Source organism: Equus przewalskii, chromosome 29, assembly GCF_037783145.1.
Source record: "Equus przewalskii isolate Varuska chromosome 29, EquPr2, whole genome shotgun sequence".
In the NCBI taxonomy this organism is placed as follows: Eukaryota; Metazoa; Chordata; class Mammalia; order Perissodactyla; family Equidae; genus Equus; species Equus przewalskii.
In genome coordinates this window covers 27,799,049-27,821,220 of record NC_091859.1, presented here as the reverse complement: position 1 = coordinate 27,821,220, position 22,172 = coordinate 27,799,049, and the positions used below count along the sequence as shown (strand labels likewise).

Genomic DNA, 22,172 nt, shown 5'->3' with positions numbered 1-22,172 from the left:
GCTCCCACTGCCAGGCAAAGTAAAGCTGTCTTTCCTTTTTACTCAAGATTCTGTTCTCGTTATTTGGATTGGCATCAGGTCCAGAGACTGAAGTTTTGGTAACAAATTGAGAAACAGTTTCATTCCGGGTTTAGTTTTAGTGATACTTATGTATCATCTATCTATCTATCTATCTATCTATCTATCTATCTATCATCTATCTATCACCTATCCATCTGTCTGTCTACATCACCTGTCTGTGTACCTATTTATCTATCTATCATCCATCTATGTAATTTCTCCATCTTCCAAATCTATGCAAGACCACCCACCTTTGTGGACGCTAAAGAAAAATTTATAAAATCCATTTATCTATTTAAAATAGTCTTACGTATTTACTTCTTCGGAAGAATAATATTTACTAGGCTTTTACTAGTAGCTTGAGATTGAAGCAGCAAAGTTCAAATGTTTCAAAACGATGCCTCAAAATCAGAATTGAGATAATAACTGATGAGTATTATGAGCCACTCTGTGCTGAGAGATGACAGTGAGTTCACCCACCAGAATCCTTCCAGAGGCATCTTTAGGGGTGACTATCAAGTTTTGGGGAGACAGCAGTTTGTCTACGATGTGGATGATTCCATTGGTAGCGATGACATCACTGGATATGATCTTAGCTTTATTATTTATGTACACTCCATCCTGAAATCAACCAAAAAAGAAAAAAAGAAATGAGCACAAAGAAAAATAGACACAGAATCGCTTTTTTCAGACTGTTAAATCATCATGAAAGTGAATGTTTAAGTAGAGCCATGGGCAAAATCTGCAGATCCAAGTAACTCGAGTACATTTTTTATTATGATTATAAAAAGAAAATCGAGACAAGAATGTAATTTTCACCTGGAGAAGTTAATAGCAAATAATCAACCAAAATAGACATTTCACTGTGATTCTCAAATATGAAATAGCAAACATAAAAACTGGCTTCTCTTTCACCTGTGTTCTCTACGCCATCAATCCCCATTTCTGCCCCCCCAACTCCTTTTTTCCCTTTGCAATGAATTCCACAGCCACCATCTGTTGAGGGGAGGGGAATCCGCATGGTCAAGTGGCTTTGCTCAAACAGCTTCGATCAAGTGGCTTTCACCCCTCTCCAGCTTCTGACCAGTGCTGCCAAAGGCAGTTCCACTGACCCCCTGAAGCTGCCTTGCCTCTGAGCTTGAATTCCAGCTTTAACATTTACTCGCTGTGTGACTTTGGATAAGTTGCTTAACCTCTCTAAGCTCAGTTTCCTAACCTGTAAATTGAGGAAAATAATAGTATCTAGATTATGGGGTTATTTTATGGATTAAATGAGTTAGTGCATATCAAATATTTAGAATCGTACTTGGCAGAAAGAAGTCACTCAACCCGTGTTAGTGGTTGTTATTATTTTTACTGGTGTTACTCTAGGGAAGAGAAAGGCCAGAGGGAAATGGGCACCTTCCTGAAGCGGCCTCTCTTACCTGAGAGACGGAAATGACAAGTGGCTCTCCTTGCAGAGAAGTAGCATTTGGGGTCAGTTTCAGGTTTTCCAGAAGCAGTCGGTGGCAGGCGATCACGTGATACCGGAGAACCTGGGGCATCACGCCCTGTTTGTCCCAGTCCTTAATCTGTGACGGAAGATCAGAGGGTCCCAGCCAGAGCCAGGAGGCGTTTGCTCCGACTTCTCTTTTGTCGTCCTCTCCTCCATACGGCCCCTCCCCACTCTCCCCACCGGGACCCTGGGAAGTAGGCAGTCAGGGTGGCTTGTGGTCAGGGTGACGGGGTACAGGCTGTGCAGGCAAGAGGGACAAAGCGGCCCTAGTTCCTTTCCTGCTTCCCTTGAAGAAGCTCAGAGCACGAGAGACCTTGGAGTTCCCCCGGCCCAGCATCTCACAACACATGTGCCAAGGACCCCAAGTCTTATGGAAAGCGCTGGGAAACACTGCCTAGGACATCCCTTCTTGGAGAGGTCCCCAGTTTGGAAAGATCATGCTGCTTCTCCATTTATAAATCAAAAGACAAACCATATTAACCAGAAATTCAGTGTAATAAAAATCCCACCAGGTTCTCATTATTTCATGATTACTCCTTTGATGCTTTTTTTTTTTTTTAAACTATCAATGTCAAATTCTTTCAAACATTGTTTTTGTGCCCCTGCTTTGCTGGTGTCCAAAATGCGTGCATAGAGAGGCAGCATGTGTGGCAGTTAAGATGCAGGCTCCTGAGTCATCTTCAAGTCCTTGCTCTACCATTTGCTAGTCATGGGACCTTGGGAAAGTTACTTGTCTCAAAGTCCTTGACAGTAAAATGGAGATAATAATAGCATTCAGCTCACAGGGTTGTCATGAAGGTTAAATGCATTTATCTAGGCCAGGTACTAAATCAGTGTCCTGCCCACTCCATAAATGTTTGCTACATTATTAGATATTAATGGGTAATCCAGTGTGAAGAGTCCCAGTGAATGTTAGAACAGTAAAGGCTCTGATAAGTCCTGCAAGAAAAGAATCTATTTAAATCCCTTTAATCCATCACTTTTTCTTTTGGTCTATGGGAGGTTTGGATCATTTAAGGATTGTTGATCTTCTCCAACCTCCTACCCTATTCAGGACTGTCCTTTAGAGGGTCTCTGGCCAGGGGTGACTCCAAATCCATTTGAATGCTTCCCCTGATAGGGGTCCCTATGCTGAGAGGCAGCCCTTTCCGTTGCCGGTCAGCTCCAGCGGATCCTAAATCTCCTGCTTAGAAGCATCTCCATGTTGGTTCCAGAGTGACACCCACAGACTATGTTCCAGGCCCGAACGTCCTCCGCAGCCCATGGCTTCATGCTTACCTTGGGTTCATCATCAAAGGCTGCAGATAAAGGTGCAAAAACGGTGAAGGAGCCCGGACCAGCCAGGTCTCGCACAGAATGTTCCTGCGGGAAGGAAGGCGGGGCCACACGCCGTGAACTTAACACAGACACAGGCAGGGGATCAGAGAGAACAGACGGTGGCCGAGGGGAGCGGGAACCGGAAGGCGAGATCGGTGTTTTATTTCGTCTTAGATTCAAATTTGTGCAGATTCTTTGTCATTGAAATAACGCTTATTTTTATCTGTTTATAAAATTAATATGCGCTTATTATAGTAAAGATTTGAAAACACAGCATAAAGAAGAAAATACCTCCCCATAGTCCCGCCACCTAGAAGAAACCTCTGTTACTTTCAGGCATTCTTTTCCAGCATCTCCTCCACATATAACCATTTTATGTAATTGGGATAATAACACAAATATAAGTAATAAGATGATTTACTTAACCGTTCTAATTGTCATCTTGCCAATGCTAAGATCCTTTGGTTCCTTATATTTTCTTCTAGATTTTAGGATTTTATTCTTCTAGATTTTTATCTTTTATTCTTTAATAACTCTGGAACTTATTCAGATGTATGATATGAAGAAAGCTCTAACTTAATATTCTCACCCAAAGAGTTAACTAATTGCCCCAGTAATGCATTTCTCCACCAGTACCACGGCAGTTTTTTCTTACGCTACATTCTGATGTGTACAACGGGCCAGTGTGCCATTCATTCCATCCGTCATGCTGCCCACCCGGGGCCTGAGGAGTTCACAGATGACCCACACAGAGCCCAGTCCAGAAATGCGGGCCCCAGACTTTCTTCCACCCTCCCTAACTCTGGAGGCTATGGGTTTGTCCTGTATCTGGCTTGAGACCCAAATCTTAAAGCTAGAGAGACGCACATATTCTTACCAGCAACTGGAAGAAATACTGGGAAGTGCTAGGGTTCCTGGGAAGCTCCTGGAAACAAAGACAGGGCAGCTTCACTTAATGTCTGTTCGTGACAGTCAAGAACGACGCGGGTGGTCGCAGGACAATTTCTCTAAGATTGGGAGCATCTACCATCTTTTTAACTGGAAAGCTGCCACAACGGGCCTTTTCCAAGCCTCATCTGAGGCTTACGACTGATATTTAGAAGGACTATGTGGACATATTGTGAGTTCCAAAACCTTTCTGGAGTCACCGCCTGATTTATCAAAGAAACATTCAGCTATTTCTAGAAACCTCTGAGCTTTAAGAGCATTTTTAATAGTTTAAATATTTTTAAAAAATCGGTTATAAGTTTATGGCAGATTTAGTTACTCTGTTAAGAATATTTGATCAGCCAGAATGCTCTGGTCCCTCTTTAAAACAAATAACAGAATGTGCGCTTTATAATGGGTGGAAATCTACGCGTATCACGCGGCCTCACCCTCCACGCCCGGTGCAGATGCTCGTGCGCATGCGCGTGCGCACACCCGCTGACAGCAATCCACATCGTGGCCGTGCCTTTGAGTTACTTGGAGTTACTTCCTGGAAACACGCCTTGCCTTACCTGATAGATGTTGCCACGGCAGGTAAACCCGTCCCCGACATAGTTTGGCTTGCAAGTGCACGTCCTTTCTTCTGATCCAGTGTGACTGCAGATGGCAAATTCACTACAGCCGCCATTTTTCTGGTAAAAATTCCAAGGGGTGGGGGATGGGACTCAGACCAGCTAGTTTGCCAGCTCTGCCAATATTCACAAGACAATTCTGCATTGGAATTTATCTTTTGTGTCGCTGTCCGACTGACTGCTTTGCATTATTTGCCCTTTTTCTGAACTTGCCTTTCAGTTCCCTGCACTTGGAGGGACCTCTTATTCACCCAGCCTTATACCCCAGGAAGGCAGGTCCTTCCAGCAGATCCCTAACCCCGTAAAGATAAGCCCAGAGTTGCCAAATGAGACATTTCTCGGCGCCTGAGGGTTAATTAGAAAGGCACCAATCTGGTCTGACACTTCCCAGCTTTAGGCTAAATTCTCATCCCATCACAGCAAAGGTAACAGCCATCAGCTACAGGGCAGTCAGGAAAAAATAGATAGCACACATCGTCCTTGTCTGCAGAGAGCTTATACGCTGTGGAAGATCTAAAACAGAAAGCAAAGTACAGTTCAAAGCTGACATCCATGGGGACGTCAAGAAGGGCTCTGCAGCCGAAGCAAAGATTCCAGATGGGGAAGAATGTAAAGCACAGAAAAATAAATCCGATGGGGATAAGTAGAGAAGAAGGTCGATCCATGGTCTTAAAGGCTGGCTATAAAATCTTTCTTCCTTCCCAAACCTCATTTCAAAAATATTCGTGGAGCATGATATTTTGGCCTAGGAGAGACTTGCCCCAGATTCCTGCCTCAAGCTGACACAGCTCAGTGAGCTGTTCCAGAAGGCTGACTCCTGCAAGGCCGTTAACCTTCTCCTAGGGGCCCAGATCTTCTAGCTAAGTACCCTGGAGTTTACTTGTCCAGTACCCAGCATGCTCAGGACCACCAAGGTGAATCCCCTCTTGTCCCACATCCCAGTTTATCCCAGTCAACAGCAGAGCTCTAGGCACCCAACCTTCGTTCCGACCACGTGGACACTCCCCTTTGTGTTGCTCTGTACACCTGTGATGTGACCCCATGTCCCACCCCTTCCGGCCCTCACAAACCCTTCCCCTGCCTTCTGAAGCTCACCACCACTAGCAAACTCCCGACAGTCTCCTGCTGTTCCCAGAAAGCTCTCTTGGCCTCTTATTGAAGAGCTGTCTGTCTCCTGCAAACCCTGCTTTCCCTGCGCCCCCAGGCCAAGCTGTTTCCCCTTCTCCCACACTTCCTGGTCTGGGGCTGGAACGGCATCTTTCTTACTGCACATCGCCACTAACAAACCACTCCTGCTCCCGCATCCTTTACAAATGGCAGCTCTCTCAGGGCACATGGACTCTCCAGTCTCCCATTCTTCTTCTTGGGTCCCAGCAGTGGCGCCTGGATCACTGGCTTTCCTTCCACGCCTGCTGTCATCCTTCGCAGGGTCAACATCCGTGTCAATGGCCTCTATGGCACCTGCCCCCACTCCCTGCTGTCCTGCCCCCACCCTTTGACTTTGTGTCCACATTAAAGTGGACCACTCCTGAAAGCTCTCTTTCAAGCATCCTGCTCTCTCGGACCATCAACTTTTATCATTTAAACTTCCTGTTCTAACACTGCGGCTCCAACCTCCGTTGACCCCAGGGGCCTTTGAGCCTACTTCTTTCTCACCCACATTCCTGCCCACTTGCCCCCTGCTCCTCGCTTTGTCTTGGCACAGCCCAGATGGCAGGGCAGAGTCCTGTGAACCCCACCTCGCTCCTCACTCCACCCAACACAACGGCTTGGCAAAACCCTAGCCCGCCTGGGCCAACTCTCTGCCGCCTCTGGGCCCTCCCTGACCCTGACGGGTGGAGGGTTGCTGGAGAGAGTCACAAGTAGGTGCTGTCTGCGCTCCCTTCAAAGTTATGCCTACAAACATCAACCCTTCTCTACTCTCCCAGTACGTGAAACTTCTCTCTCCCTGAAGAAGACATTTCACACCATCACCGCTCCCCTCAGCTCTCAGTCACTCCTCCACACTCTCGGTTGATGAGCTCCACTCATGCCACATGGAGGAAAAGACAGACAGACAAGAGCCTCCGCATCTTGCAGTCCTGAGGTGCACCGCCCGCCTGGGCCTGCGCTCACCCATGCTGCTTTCACTGTTGAACAAATGGACTAACTAACAACCGACTGACTGACTGACTAATCCTTCAGACACTGAGTGTAAACTCTTTAAGGAAAGAGCCACTGCTGGGTCCCTGAGGAACTCCCGGTGCCTAGAACGGTGCCTGGTCTCCACTGACCGGGATGTGTGTCACACCGTGCAAGGTTTCCCGCTGGATATTCAGAAGTGCACACAGTCCCTGTCTCCACAGAACTAACGATTTATGTAGAATGGCCAGATGTGGACATTTTCAAGTTAATTTACAGTAAAGAGCAGCACGAAGTAGGTGCCGGTGTGTGACTTTGACTAACTGACTGGATAACTAAATAATTGACTATCTATTTAACTGACTGCCTGACTGACCAACTAACGGACTGACTACCTACCTCCCTCCCATGCCCCTGCTCCTCTCTGAGGCTCCCCTCTCTGCCTGGGGGCTCTGGGTCCCATTCTTCCACTCCTCTCACCCACTCATGTACTTTTCTTTTTTTGTTTTTTGAATAGGACTGTTTTTCTTTTGGGCATAGTGAATGTACAACATTATATTAGTTTCAGGTATACAACATAACATCTCAATATCTTATATCTTCCAAAATAATCACCGTAATAAATCTAGTTAACATCCATCACCACACATAGTAACAAATATTTTTTCTTGTGATATGAATGTTTACGATCTACTCTCTCACCAGCTTTTAAATATACGAGACAATATTATTAACAATAGTCACCATGCTCCAGAGATACCCAAATCCTTACTGTCGTTATGATTCCAGCTATCCAAACTGTATTGCTCTCCCTTGGGGTTAATAAGGTCCCCACTCTCTGGCTGTGTAGGCGCAAGCTGAAGGATGATTTGGTGTCAGTGATTTAGGGATTGGTTGGACCTGGGACTAGGGTGGGGGGCGGGAGGGTGAACTGAAAGCTTTATCACACTCAGTGTGTTCACAGGGGTCCTCTCCAGAGTGAGGTCTCTGCTGCTGGGAAGGAGATGGGAGACTGTTAAGGGATTGGCCACATACATTGATTCATTCACTTCTCTACTTATGAATCCTAGACTGGTTATTCGGTGACAGTCTGCATTGAAAATCTTCTCTGGGTGATTCCCCTACACGTTGTAGTAAGTTACTCTCTTGCTTGCATAGATATTCTGTTTTATAGCATCTCAATTATAAAGCTATCTGATTTATTTCCAAAACTGTATTATGTTTCAAAAATTAGATGCAAGAGCCATGTTTATGCAATTGTTCTTTTATAAAAACTCAGGTTATAGTTTTGAGCTCGTCTTAATTTCTTCTCTAAATTCAAATTATCCAAAACTTGCTGTGGGAACAGAAGTTACTCTTAAATCTGATTACAGACATGCTATTGTGCTGCATTTGGAACTCACCCATTCCCAGGTCTCTAATGTGGAAGCCTGTGTTCACCCCCATGAAACTAACCATTGACATGCAATTAGATGGGTCCTTTCTGCACCTAACTTGTATGTATATGATTTCTTGTTTTTTTAAAAATTATATTATTGAGGTCACATTGGTTTATAAATTGTGTAAATTTCAGGTGTACATCATTATAGTTTGACTTCTGTATAGATTGCATTGTGTTCACCACCAAAAGTCTAGTTTCCATCCATTACCATACCCATGTGCCCGTTCACTCCTTTTGCCTTCCTCCTACCTGCTTCCCCTCTGGTAACCACCAATCTTTTCTCTGTATCTATGTGGTTGTTTGTTTATCTTCCACACATGGGTGAAATCGCATGGTATTTGTCTTTCTTTGTCTGACTTATTTCACTTAGCATAATACCCTCAAGGTCCATCCATGTTGTCACAAATGGCGTGATTTTGTCTTTTTTATGACTAAGTAGTATTCCATTGTGTATGTATATATATATATATATATATATATATATATACCACATCTTCTTTATCTATTCACCATTGATGGGCGCTTGGGTTGCTTCCACGTCTTGGCTATTGTGACTAATGCTGAAATGAACACAGGGCTGCATGTATCTTTTTGAATTAGTGTTTTCACATTCTTTAGATAAATACCCAGTAGTGGAATAGCTGGATCATATGCTATTTCTATTTTTAATTTTTTGAGAAATCTCCATACTGTTTTCCGTAGTGGCTGCACCAATTTGCATTCCCACCAGCAGTGTATGAGGGTTCCTTTTTCTCCACATCCTCTTCAACACTTGTTATTTCTTGTCTTTTTAATAATAGCCATTCTGATGGATGTAAAGTGATATCTCATTATAGTTTCGATTTGCATTTCCCTAATAATTAGTGATGTTGAACATCTTTTCGTGTGCTTTTTGGCCAGCTGTATATCTTCTTTGGAAAAATGTCTGTTCATATCCTCTGCCCATTTTTTTTACTGGGTTGTTTTTTTGTTGTTGTTGAGTTGTATGAGTTCTTTATATATTTTGGAAGTTAACCCCTTATCAGATATATGATTTGCAAATATTTTCTCCCAGTTAGTGGGTTGTCTTTTCATTTTGTTGATGGTTTCCTTTGCTGTGCAGAAGCTTTTTAGTTTGATGTGTATTTTTTCTCTTGTTTCCCTTGCATGAGGAGACATGGTATTCAATAAGATACTGCTAAGACCAATGTCAAAGAGTGCACTGCCTGTGTCTTCTTCTAGAAGTTTCATGGTTTCAGGTCTTACATTCAAGTCTTTAATCCGTTTTGAGTTAATTTTTGTGTATGGTGTAAGATAATGGTCTACTTCCATTCTTTTTATATGGCTGTCCAGTTTACCCAACACCATTTATTGAAGAGACTTTCCTTTCTCCATTGTATGTTCTTGGTTCCTCTGACGAAGATTAACTGCCCGTTTATGTACTTTTCTCCTGTAACAATCCACCTTCTCTCCTTCAGTGTCAGTTCCCTTCTCTTTATTGGATTGTAGTCATCAACATAAAAACATGCTTTAATATTACTCATCTTGCAAGAAAGCTAACTTCCTTTCTTCTTGAAAAGAATCCATGGATGGAGGCAGTCACGGGTGCAGAAGAAAGAAGAGTGGCCGTGAGTTACTGACTCTTGTACCTGAGTGTGGGGCACATGTGGGTTCATCGCATTAGTTGCCAAGACAGGGCGGCCATTTTAAAAAAAATGGAAATGGCGCTGAAGAACTGCTGTTAAAATAAAGCTGGCCACAGGCCTCGTTGTAACAGCCCCGCGTCCCAGCCCCCTGCTTTCTGCAGCTTCTTCCTTGCTGTCCCTACACACTCATTTCATGTGGGGACGTGTTCTCTTGAACTTGCCAGACCAACACAAGGGGAGAGTAAGGACCTCACTTGCAAAGGACGGGCTTGAATTATGACCTGTCTGTGCTGTTCTCGTGCCCACAGCTGCAGGCTCTCTGATGGGCAGTGATATGAAGAAGGGAAATAAGATGAGTGGACTGGGCCTCCTCTGGGGATCAGCACCTCGTGGGAGGAACAAGCACCATAAGAAGTGGTCAAGGGTGCGCCCTTTGAGTCAGACAGACATGGGTTCAAGTTCTGGCTGTGCCATGTGCTCGCTCTGTGATCTTGGGCGAGGACCTCCCCTCCTCCCGACCTGCAGTGGGTTGAATTGTGTCCCCCCAAAGGTATGCCCACATCCTAAGCCCTGGTATCTGTGAATGTGACCTTGTTTAGAAAAAGAGTCTTTGTAGATATAATCAAGGACCTCAAGATGAGATCGTCCTAGATTAACTGGGGGGCCTTACGTCCACAAGCGTTCTTTCTAGAAGAGGAGACGCAGACACAGAGGTGAAGGCCGTGTAAAGACAGAGACAGAGAGTGGAGTTTCTCCAACATTCCAACTGGAACATGAGGGGGGAAACGAGCTCACGGCCCAGAAGCAGCTCCGAGGGAGATCACCTCCAGCCCCGTCCCCTGGAAGGAGTTGGGGGGACCCCGGGCCTGACCTCTGACCTCTGACCCTCGGCCTCGGGCTGCACTCACCGTTAGGCAGGTGTTGGTGAGTGTGCAGATCTTCCCGTCGCCAGTGTATTTCGGCAAACAGTTACAGACGGCCTGTCGGGGGGAAACGGGTCATGGCACAGGCAGACTCTGCTGGCCCTCACCCTCGAATTCTCTGATGGCAATGGTCATGTTAGAAGATTCTACATTTGATATGGGTAATATCTGTCCTCTAATGATAACTGTCATCTTAGACTTCGCTCCAGCACTGGGATCTCCTACACATCCTATCGCTGCTGCCAAGAGCCTTTTTTTTTTTTAACTTTCTTACCTTATTTGGTCCCTTGCCACCCTGGCACTCACCTCTCTTCTCTCTTTGGTTGGTAAAGGCTCAGTTGCAAGGAAGCTAAGCTATCGCCCACTCCCATTCATGCTCAGTTTTTCCTTGTCGGCACCCACGCTCAGCCCAAAGGCTCCGGTGCTAGGAGACGCCAGGAGACGGCTTTGGAGTCAAGTCAGTTGCGCGTGTGAAAACCATCGGTTAAGCCCCCTGTTTGAGCAGGGACGTCAGAGAGGGCTTCCAGTCGAGGGAGGGGACGCTGTCTGCAGGACGTTGGGGATGGTCTAGTTCACCCCGTGTCACATGTGCTCTGCTCAGGAGCACCTGGCACCCGGGTGAGTGGGGCTGAAACCCAGCTATGCGCTATTCACTAGGCCGTGTGCCCAGAGGAAGGGGCACCTGCTCCTGATGTGTCCACCTGAGGGCCGGCTTTTCTAATCCACATGACAGCCTCCCGCACAGGGGGTGGCTCTGGTCTGACGTCCACTTGTTAGACCTTGAACTCATGGCGGGTCCAGCCAGGGCCAGGTGGCAGGTTCCCACTTCTCCTCAAGGCTCCTCTTCCTTCATCACGGGCCCTGATCTCGGCTCAAACCTTTACCAAGACACCCACCAGCCGCCCCTCCTGGGCTAAGGTCCTGTCTCAGGGATCAACTGCCTTCTGGGTTGAGAGGAGGACTTTTAGAGGCCCTGAGCGCTAAAAAGCTTATAGGTTTCCCCCACTCCATATGTAGTGTGATATAAGGACTCTTCTGAACCCCTGAATATGTATAAAGTAGACCGACGTTGACTGTTCTGGTTTTCCCTGTGACTATATATAGAAACGTACATGTACACACACAGTTCTTTCAAAATAAATATATTTTTTTCTTATTTTGGGCGCTTTAGGCACTTGTTTGATCTGCGATTGGGAGACTGGGCATGAGGTCACTGAGTGGCTCAACAAGGTTAATGGAACATTCACTGGGGACTGTCTTTCATCGTCCAGTTTCTGATGTGTGTCATTTCCTGCCTGACCATCATGCTTCTTCACAATGTGACAGAGACCGAGGGAGGCAGAATTTGGGTCCCTGAGACTCCAGCTTCCCCACCTGTGTCTTTACACCCTCGACCTCTCTCCTCCTTTGTGTGTGTTGGAGCCCTCACATTTCTGCCACCTCCCCAAACCTGCTCTCTAGGGAGATGCTGCAAGGTTGCCTGTGGTTGGGAATATGTGACTGACAGAGGGCCTAGAAACGTTATCTTCTCCTGTGGCACATGCACTTCAGAGCCTCAAGCCAAAGAAAAATTGTGGGATTCTGGCCATCAGAAAGCTAAAAGAAAGGTCCGCTTCCCCTTAGGGCTGGGTCTGAGGACCCAGGAATTTGCTCCTAGGAAGACGTAGGCCCCCTGGGGAGGTGGAGCTCACCTGATTGGGTCCCGTCTGCGTGCACTCTGCATTCTTGTGACAGCCACCATGGTTCTCCAAACACGGGTTAATTTCTTTAAAACAAAAAGCCAACACTTGGCCTAAGCATCAAGTCTCATATTCAAGTCAAGACATCTTGAGGGATCAGCAAGGATGGCTAACTGACCAAGGGTATCAAAGTGTGATTCAGTTTTCTGACAACTCTGAAGCCAAAGTAACCCAACATGGAGGTACCAGATGTAGTTTCTCAAAATCAACTCCTCTGGGACGGGACTGTGCCAGCAGAGGGATAGTCAGTGGGCTGGCATCTGTCCCTCTATTAAATGAATATGAACGTTTGCAGTCAAGGACTTGAAATAATAGAGTCTTGGAGTCCAGTCCAACATGTTATCAATGAAGAGATTTAGGAATTAAAAAGAAATCATTTGCAACTATCACAATATAGTTGGTTCAGGGAAGAATCGTCAATAGATGATACATTTCAGAGGATGTTTTGATGAGGAGCAGGATATTTGCTTGATGCTGAAGTTCTCTCCACTGATTGCTTATTGGTAGCAAAGGGGAAAAAAGCAAGTGTACATGGTAGGAATCAGACAGCACCTTGACCGAGTGGTCAAAATTAACATCCCAAACGAGAAGCAGCTGGGAATTGCCAGCCTCCAGCGTGACATCCTGAGAAGGATGCAACACCACTTGTGTGACATCGGGTCTGGAATGCATAATCTGAACAGAATCATGGAAAACATCAGCTAAACCCAAAATGAAGGGCATATTATCCATATCGAAAAAAAAGTTTGGGTGTTGGACTGTATTCTTCCAAAATGTCAATGTCATAAAATACAAAGCAAGGCTGAGGAACCATCTGGATTACAGACTGAAGAGACGGGACAACTAAATGCAACACCCAACCCTAAACTGGATCCTGCACTAGAGGAAAAAATGTCACAAAAGGACATTATTGGGTCAGTTGACAAAGTTAGAATCCAAATGCTAATTAGACAAAAGTATTATATCAATAATAAATTTACTGAAGCTATCTGTGCTGTGGTTATGTCAGAGTCTATCCTTATTCTCAAAACTTCAATTTAAGGATAAAGGGAATATTATATATATATATATATATATACACATACATATATGTATGTATCTTATTCTCAAATGGTTTAGAAAAAAATGTATATACACAAAGAGAGCAATTAATAAAGGAAATGGGGCAATATTAACAATAAGTGAATCTAGGTAAAGAGCAAGTGGGTCCTTTTTTGTACTATTCTTGCAAATCTTCTATGTGAATTTTTTTTTACAGCTAAAAAGTTAAAATTCAGACAACTTACTATGGCATACCTTTATAGTAGAACATATGTAGCTGTTAAATACTGATTTGGAGGGATACTTAATTTCAAGGCGAGAAGTTTAGTCATATTGCTAAGCATGGTAAATACTACATATCATGAGATTCGATTTTTGTTTAAAAAAGTATGTGCATACATAGCAAAATGGGGTAATACAACAGTCGTAAGAGTGGTTATCTCCAGAATTTTTCCCCCAGTATATGTATTCTCTAATTTTTCTGCAACGAGAATGTGCTACTTGTATAAAAAATAACTAATTTTTAAAAATTCAGTCACCACTATAATGTTTAATTCAAGAAAGTTTTCTCCTTCCAAAGGGAGTTTTGGGCATCCCACACCTTCATACCCCCGTGGTCCCTTTTTCACACCCTCATACTTTCCTGCCCAGACAAACTGAAAGATGATCCCAGCAGTGGCGTGTCCTAATAAGAGCCCACACATCAGGATCATTTAACAGGCTCTGACTCTCAAACCATTGCCACCGGACGGATGAGGGATGGCACCTACCTAGGCACACGATGCCATCGCCAGCGTAGCCTTCCTTGCACACACACACCCGGCTTCCTGGGGTGGTTCTTTTACAGTCAGCCTTGGCGGAGCAACCTCCATTGCTGATCTCACAGGCATTGATTGCTATAGAAGAGAGAGATGACCCAGAGCAGAGGGGGAAAAGGGAGGGAAAACCACTGATGAACTTTTACTTGAGTCATTGAGAAATGGAAGACACTTCAAAATGCAGGCATTGGGTTAAATATGGATAATTCAAAAGCATGCAAAGCACCAGATGTCTTCACTGGTGAATTTTACCAAATATTTAGAGAAGAATAAACACCAGATTTTCACAAACTCTTCCAAAAACTGAAAGAGGAGGGAAGACTTTGCAATTCATTTTCTGAGGCCAGTATTACCCTGATATCCAAACCAGACAAAGCCATCACATGAAACTACAGACCAATATCCCTTATGAATATAGACACAAAAATTGTCAAGAAAATACTTGTGAGTCAAATTTTGCAATATACAAAAAGGATTATACACCATAACGAAGTGGGACTTACACAGGGACGCAAGGTCGTTTAACATCCCCAAATCAATTAATGTAACACAGCAGATGAATAGAATCAAAGACAAAAACCACATGATCATCTCAATAGAAGGAACAAAAGCATTTGATGGAATACAATACCTTTAATAAAAGCACTCAACAGACTAAAAATAGAAGGAAACTTCCTTAACCTGATAGAGGCTAGTTATGAAAAATCCACAGCTAACATCGTACTTAATGGTGAAAGATTGCCTGCTCTCCCTGACGATCAGGAATAAGACAAGGATGTCTGCTTTGTCATTTCTATTCAACGTTGTACTGGAGGTTCTGGCCAAGGCAATAAAATAAAATAAAAGGCATCCAGATTCGAAAAGAAGAAGTGAAACCATCTGTATTTGCAGATGACATGATCTTGTATATGGAAAATCTTAAGGAATCCACTAGAAACTATTAACACTAATAAATGACTTCAACGAGATTGCAGGATACAAGATCAATAGACAGAAATCAATTGTATTTCTACACTTCAAACTACAAACATTGTTGAAAGAAAGTAAGAAGACCTAAATAATGGGAAGATGTTCCATGTTCACTGATTGAAAGAATTCATATTGTTAGGGTGGCACTACTCCCCAGATTGATCTTCAGATTCAGTGCAATCTCCCTCAAAATCCCAGCTGACTTCTTTGCAGAAATCGACAGGATGATTCTAAAATTCATGTAAATTCAAAGGGCCCAGAATAGTCAAAACAATCTGGAAAAAGAAGAACCAAGTTGGAAGACTCACACTCTCTAATTTCAAAACTTCCTACAAAGCTTCAGTAGTAAAGACAGCGTGGTACTGGCATAGAATATATGTGTATGTATATATATATTTGTATAATATGGAATAGAATTTAGAGTCCAGAAATAAACCCATACATCTATGGTCAATTGATTTTCCACAAAGGTGCCAATATTTTTCAATGGGGGAAAGAATAATCTTTTCAACAAATGATATCGAGATAACTGGCTATCCACATGCAAAAGAATGAATTTGAATCTCAACCTCACAATATACACAAAAATTAATTCAAAGTGGATCAAAGACCTAGATCCACTTGGAGTCCCAAGGTGTGTGTTTGAGTGTTGGCTTGACCTTCAGTTACTGTGTGACTTTGGACAAGCCACTTAATTCATATAAACTTCTAGATCCACCTATATAGATTTATTTACAGGTTTGGGGACTCATATCTGATAATATATATGAAAATGTTATAGAAATATGGGTTGTTCTTATATTAACTTTTATCTTCTGCTTTCACTATTTTTCCCAAAAACAGAGGGCAAGAAAAGCATTCCAGTTATTAGTCCTTTCCAGCTGTTTTCACTAGCATACTGTACACATCCTACCGCAGGAAACATCTGGGACCAGGGTCAGGGTACCTGCATCCTGGGAGAATGCCCAGGTTAAGATGGTCTAGAAAGCAGATTGGTGTAATCATTGTCCAGCTCTGCCACAGTCTGGCCCGAAGCCTGCCTGGACACAGTGCTCAAGACAAAAATGATGCTAAGCATTTCCATTGTTCTGGCACCAATTATGTGTTGGGCACTGTAAGAGTATTAGCTTGCATTTACCTAGTGCTCTGTGCCAGGGCTGTTCTAAGCACTTCACAGGTATTAATCCAGGTTATCATTCTATAATCCAGGGAGGGAGATTCTCCTATTATCTGCAATTTACGGATGACAAGATGATGCACAGAGCAGTCAAGCAACTTTCCCAAGGTAACACAAGTTATAAGCACTTGGATTCAAACCCGGAGAGTCCCATGCCGGGGCTGTTTTTAACAGCTGCATCATTCTGCCGTTGTGCACAGAGAGGTCGTTTCATCTCAAAACCACTCTGCAAAGGAGGTGATTTTATGTTTACTTTGCAAATGAGCTAAGAGGGGCTCAGCACAGTTAAGACACCCACCCAAGGCCATGTGGGTAGTCGGAGGAAGAACCAGGGCTCAAGCCCCTTTCTGTCCCACTCTGGAGTCCTCAAGCCCAGGCCACATCCCAGGTCAATCAAACCAGTGTTTGTTAAAGCTCTCCAGGTGATTCCAGTTGCCATCAAGGCTGTGAACCAATATTCAGAGAGGAAAACAGAACAATTGCCTGCCCCTCCCCAAACCAGCTGGCCCCGTCCATGAACAGCTGGTTTCCTGCCCTCAGGCACAGCTAGCTGCCCTGTTACATCCAGTTCACTGTCAACGGTTCAGGGCAGCAGCCCATTCAGTCTGCAGGGACACAGGTCTCTCCACAGCTCACGCTAGCCTTGTCACCCCCAGCAAATTCCTTCTTCACTTGCCTCTGCAGACAGTCCCGTTCCCTTGGAATCCTGCTGCACATTTGCACGAGGCTGTGCCATCCGGATTCAGAAGGCAGCTGCCACGAGAAAGGGCAAAGGCTGTTTGTAGAAAAACACATAACAGCTTCCCAGCTCCTGCCCCCATGAGGCACTCGCAGGTCCCGTCTAAGGCTCGGGAGGAGAGTCCCTTCCTAGCATGGCCCTGCTTCGGGTGGCTAAAACTGCAGCCATTTATCAGGCAAACTACAGAGAGCGTTTATGTCGGCGTCGGCCCAGGAGTGAGGAGGGTGGCCATCGCTCTTTAGAGAGTGCCCTGTGTGCTGGGGCCTGTGCTTCACACTTTTCGTTATGTAACCTACACCATACCCAATAGCCCCGACAAGTAGATATTGTCATTATTCTCATTTACAGATGGAGAAACTGAGCCTTAGAGGTATGAAATGATTGACTCAAGGTCATGCAGTCAACGAAAATCATAGAAACTGATTTCAATTCAGATCTAACTCCAGCTCCTGGGCTCTTAATGAATTAACCCATTAAGCCCCTTTGGGCATTAGGAGTATGAAGTCAAGTAAGGCTTGGCTGTGAGCGGGGAGTAAGGTTTGGTGAATGCAAGGCCCACGGGGCTCCTTCTGCCTCTCTGAAAGTGTCCTCGTGGCTTGAGCCAGGGGTTACAACTGGCATTTTTGCCAACATGCCAGGTAACTCAGGTGCCGGCTTGTCCAAAAGGCTGGATCTGGCAAGTTGATGGTGGCCTTTGCAGAGCTATTTTTAGTTTCATACTTAAATTTATCCTAAATCCTCAGAAATGGTCTCAGGAAACTACTTCCCAGAGGGTAGGGCCCAGAGAGGACACTATTAGTAAAGAATCCCATTGGCATTGTCCCCAAAGGAGGCTCAGAGGTACATACTTGGCGCTGGTGTGACAGGTCCCATTGCAGTTGTCTTTTGTGATCTCTGAAAAAGAGAATCAATTGCTGTGTCAGCCCTCTTTTCCTAAACCTCACTGACAACTTTCTGTTATTACTTGGTGCTGGAAAAGATTTACCTCCTTGGAAGTAACTGGTACGTATCATGTGAACTATGGAAAACTATGTGACCACATAAATCCTTTTTTACATTGGCTGCCAGCAAGCTCAGAGCCCAATCTGAAGGTCCAATATGCTGGAGTGTCTCTTGTGTACCAGGCCCTGTGCTGGGTGATGAGGATGCCAGGATGAGTAAACACAGTGTCCCCCCTTGCGTGCTGATGCACGTCCTTCCCTGGGGCTTGATTTTTCACTTTTATTTATCTTTCCTATGTTACCTCATTCTTTCTAGCTTTTCATCATTTTATCATAGAGTGATATAAACAAGCAAACACCTAATTGTAACTAATATTAAAAGGTTTTTTTGCATATGCAGAAATAGCCCAGGGCCTGGCACACAGCAAGTACTCACTATCTATTTGATAAATTAATTCCTAAATTTCCTGGATGTAATGCGGGTTCTCACTCTTGGATGCCCAGCTAACAGATATTCCTGGCAGGAGAGGATCCAGAAAGAAATCATTAGAGATGAGGAAGGAGTCCCCTTTGGGGAGGATGCTCATGCTAAGAGCTTTGGGGATAGAGTTTGATTAGGCCTGGCCAACTTGCACAGAAGGTCCCAAAACAGACATCTGGCCACAAAAGTGTTTTGTTTTGTGTCAGAGAGAACGTTTACAGGCTGCAAGGGGCCGGAGCGGAGGCCATGCAATTTTGCGTCTTTATGTATGCCATTCCTTGAGCCTGGAAATCCCTTTCTGTCCATTCTCTCTCTATTGAAATACCAATCATCTTTTAGATCCTCCTCTCTGAAACCTGCTCTAAAGCTTTGAGCCAACTTCAATTAATTGGTAGTGACTACATGGTGTGCTCTTTTGAGAAGAATGTGGTGCCCCTATCTGGCCTCTGAGGGAAAGAGTGCAATGATTGATTAGTGATGTCTGCCATGGGCTTGGGAGTGGAGAGTTTGCACACGAACGAAGGACTTGTCTTTCCTGCTCTAGTTTGGAAGACCTTCACTCTGCACTGCCATATCACTATTTTTTGAACACTAATGGACATTTATTTCCAATACTAGACTGGAAGCTCCTTGTGCAGGTGTGCCCTGGAGACCAGGCTGGAAAACTGGGCAAGTACCAGTTGGTGAATGGCTTTGTATTCCGCCCTGCTGAGGTATTTCTCCTGAGGCAGCGAATGTTCTCCTGTAGGCAATGAAGAACCATAGCACGTGGTCAAGTCCTGGGGAGTGGGTGGGAAACATGACCTTATCTATTGTGATAGACTGAATGTGTTCTCCCGAAACCCACATGCTGAAGCCTAATTTCCAATGTAATGGTGTTAGGAGGTGGGGCCTTTGGGAGGTGATTAGGTCATGAGGGTGGAGCCCTCACAAATGGGATTAGAGCCCTTATAAAGAGACCTGAGAAAGCTCCCTTGCCCCTTTTGCTATGTGAGGACACGAAAAGTTGGCAGTCTGCAACACAGAAGAGGGTTCTTAACAGAATGTGACCAGGCTGGCACCCTCATCTCAGATTTCTAGCCTCCAGAACTGTGCGAAACAAATTTCTATTCTTTAGAAGCCCCCTGGTCTATGGTCTTTGCTATAGCAGCCCAAACTGATTAAGACATCTGTGTTTTGGAAATTTCTCTCTGGCAGCAATGTGAAATGGAGGAGGATGGGACCAGAGGCAAAGAGATGGATCACACGGCTGCTGGTGAGAGGAGGAGCAGGTGGAAGGGATGTGGAGGGCTGGAATGATTTAGATACGACAGTGAGGGAGAGGGCGGCGCGGAGGCTGAGTGGGTGGTTCTGGATTGGGCGAGCAGGTGGGGAGGACGGGATGTTCCTTCACAGTAGAGAAAGCAGGAAGAGGAGGGAGTCCGGTGGTCTGTCCTTGGCACTGCTTTCTTCTTCCCCTTCATGGTGTGAAGCATACACACTTCTCTCTGCTCACTGATGATTCCTACACTTGTATCTCCAGCCTTGACCTCACTCCTAAGCCTTGCACCCACAGACCCAACTGCCTGCTCTACAGTGGCTGTCTGGGACCTGTGAACATCTCCTCCAGGTACACACTGCTGAGGGCGGGGACCATAAGGAACTCACTGCAGTGTCCTTAGCATACAGCCAGCACCTGGCAGGAGCTCCACAAGTGTCTGATGAATGAATGAATGAATGAGCGAATGACTCCTGTGCATCTCCACTCCCATGCTCTCTGGCACCTCAAACTCAGCCTCCCCTGAACTGTCCTCTCCTGAATTGGCCCACCATCCGTGCGGTTGACCCTCCCTGTTCCTTTCTTTCTGCGTCCAGTTGCCATGTGCTCTCCATTCTACCTCATTTGACAATCAGTCAAATACCTCCATTTTTCCTGCCACAATCAGGCCACTGCCTTAGTTCAGACTTTCATTAATTGCCTCCTGAAAACTTGCCACAGCCTCCAGACTGTTCCCTGTTGGTTTAAATGCGGTTGGTCCTCCGTCCCACCATGCTCTTGTAAGCACCTAAGTGACAGCCGGGGATGAGATTATCTATTCTAGGTATTCCCCCAGACTGTCTTCCTGTTTGTGTGACCCCATTGCTTCCTGCTCCCCTCACCCAGGCCCTCTGGCCCCTGGCTCTGCACCCCAGCATTTGATATCTGCTCTAGGAGTCTCCTTGGCTTGGGACCATTCAGACTACTGACTTCAGCTTTTCAACCAGCTCTTCACTCTGCATTCGTTTGATTTTAGCATCAGCTGGAGCTTTGGGCAAAGACACTTCCTCTGACAACCCCACAGCCCTGGAGCCCTCATTGGGCTGGCGGGCACCTGTGACTCCTCGCCAGCCCCTGCTCTAGAAGAGGGGGCATCTCTGCTACCTGCTTCCAGGGGCATTCTCTCCAATGTAGTGTCAGAATGATCTTTCTAAAATGCAGATGAGATCATCTTGCTGCCCTGTTTAAAACCTCTTACTGGCTTCCTATTGGCTTCAGCAGAAGGTCCACCTCCTTAGCCTGTCATGATCCGACTCCTGCCTACACCTCCAGCCGGTTCTCATTCAGCTTCCCTCTTTGCCCCTGTACTCCTCTCCTTCTGCCATCCTCTGGCTCCCTAAATGTGCGGAGTCGTCCCACATCTGTGCTATCCTATGTGCTTCTTCTGCCTGAACTGCTGTTCCCGCTCATCACTGTCACCTGGAGCACGTTAGGAACCATCAGGGCAATGCTGTGGGGTTGGGGAATAGGCCTGCTCAGACCCAATGCCGGGAAAAGAAATGGATAGGTTCTCTGGAAAACAACTTGGCAACAAGTAACAAATCCTCCCCTCAAAGTGCCGACTTGAGACTCGGCTAGAAATAGGACCAAATGAATTAATTAGACAAATGCAAAAAGATGTATATAGGAAGTATTCATTGCAGCATTATTATGATAAGAGAAATTTGGCTTAAAAAGCGTGGTACAGTCATATAGTGGAATATTGTGTGGAAATTTAAAAAATGATATCTATATTTATTCACATGGAAAGATCTCCATTATATATTGTGAAATGAAAAAGTAGGTTACAAAATGGTATGTAGAGTACGATCCCAGGAACCTATGTTTATATACCTAGAAAAAGTTGGAAGGCTAACACAAAATATTAGTGATAGTTCTTTTCTGCTTTGGGAGTATGAGTAATTTCTATTTTCTTCTTTCTGCTTTTCTTTATTTTACAAACTGTTTGCTGCAAATAGGAATGACTTTGATTGCCAAAGGAAGTACTAAAGGGGTCATTTCTGTTTTGCAAAGGAAAAAAACGTAGCTGCTAAGTGAGGCTAAGAACAGATCATTAGGACTGAGGAGCTGGCCCTTACCACTGTCACATTTCACTCCTCGCCAGCCAACGTCGCAGTCACAGGAGCCATCACCCGAGGGTCCTTGGTTGCATCTCCCGTGGACACAAGAACATGCTAAGTGGAAAAATGCCCACAAATTGTCAGCCTTTTGGCTTGTGCTCAATAATGCATTTGTCAGTTACCATACAGTTTCCTCTCAGTGCACTTAATTCCTCAATGTGGTTCCAGGGAATCATTGTCTTTAATGGAGGGCTGGGTTCACAGGAAGGGTGGGGTGTGGGAGATAGAATCGAGCAGGCTGACGGGAATCAGTGATGCTTCAACCAAGAGCACATCTTTGGGACTGTGTAGCACTGCGGGCTGGTGACC

The 22,172-nt window shown here is 45.1% G+C and overlaps 1 protein-coding gene across 3 annotated transcripts in view; it reads right to left on the bottom strand.

Moving 5' to 3' along the window:
- Positions 1-22,172, bottom strand: part of STAB2 (stabilin 2) — a 147,771-nt gene that overhangs the window by 32,138 nt on the left and 93,461 nt on the right. For all 3 annotated transcript variants that reach the window (XM_008526302.2, XM_070600742.1, XM_070600741.1), the window contains exons 39-49: positions 21,822-21,917; positions 17,873-17,918; positions 16,962-17,038; positions 14,092-14,217; positions 12,233-12,306; positions 10,527-10,598; positions 4,372-4,491; positions 3,750-3,797; positions 2,834-2,917; positions 1,485-1,631; positions 541-681 (exon numbers count right to left, since the gene is read on the bottom strand). In XM_008526302.2, the coding sequence (XP_008524524.2) occupies positions 541-681; positions 1,485-1,631; positions 2,834-2,917; positions 3,750-3,797; positions 4,372-4,491; positions 10,527-10,598; positions 12,233-12,306; positions 14,092-14,217; positions 16,962-17,038; positions 17,873-17,918; positions 21,822-21,917 (1,031 nt within the window). The remainder of the gene's footprint in view (positions 1-540; positions 682-1,484; positions 1,632-2,833; positions 2,918-3,749; positions 3,798-4,371; positions 4,492-10,526; positions 10,599-12,232; positions 12,307-14,091; positions 14,218-16,961; positions 17,039-17,872; positions 17,919-21,821; positions 21,918-22,172) is intronic.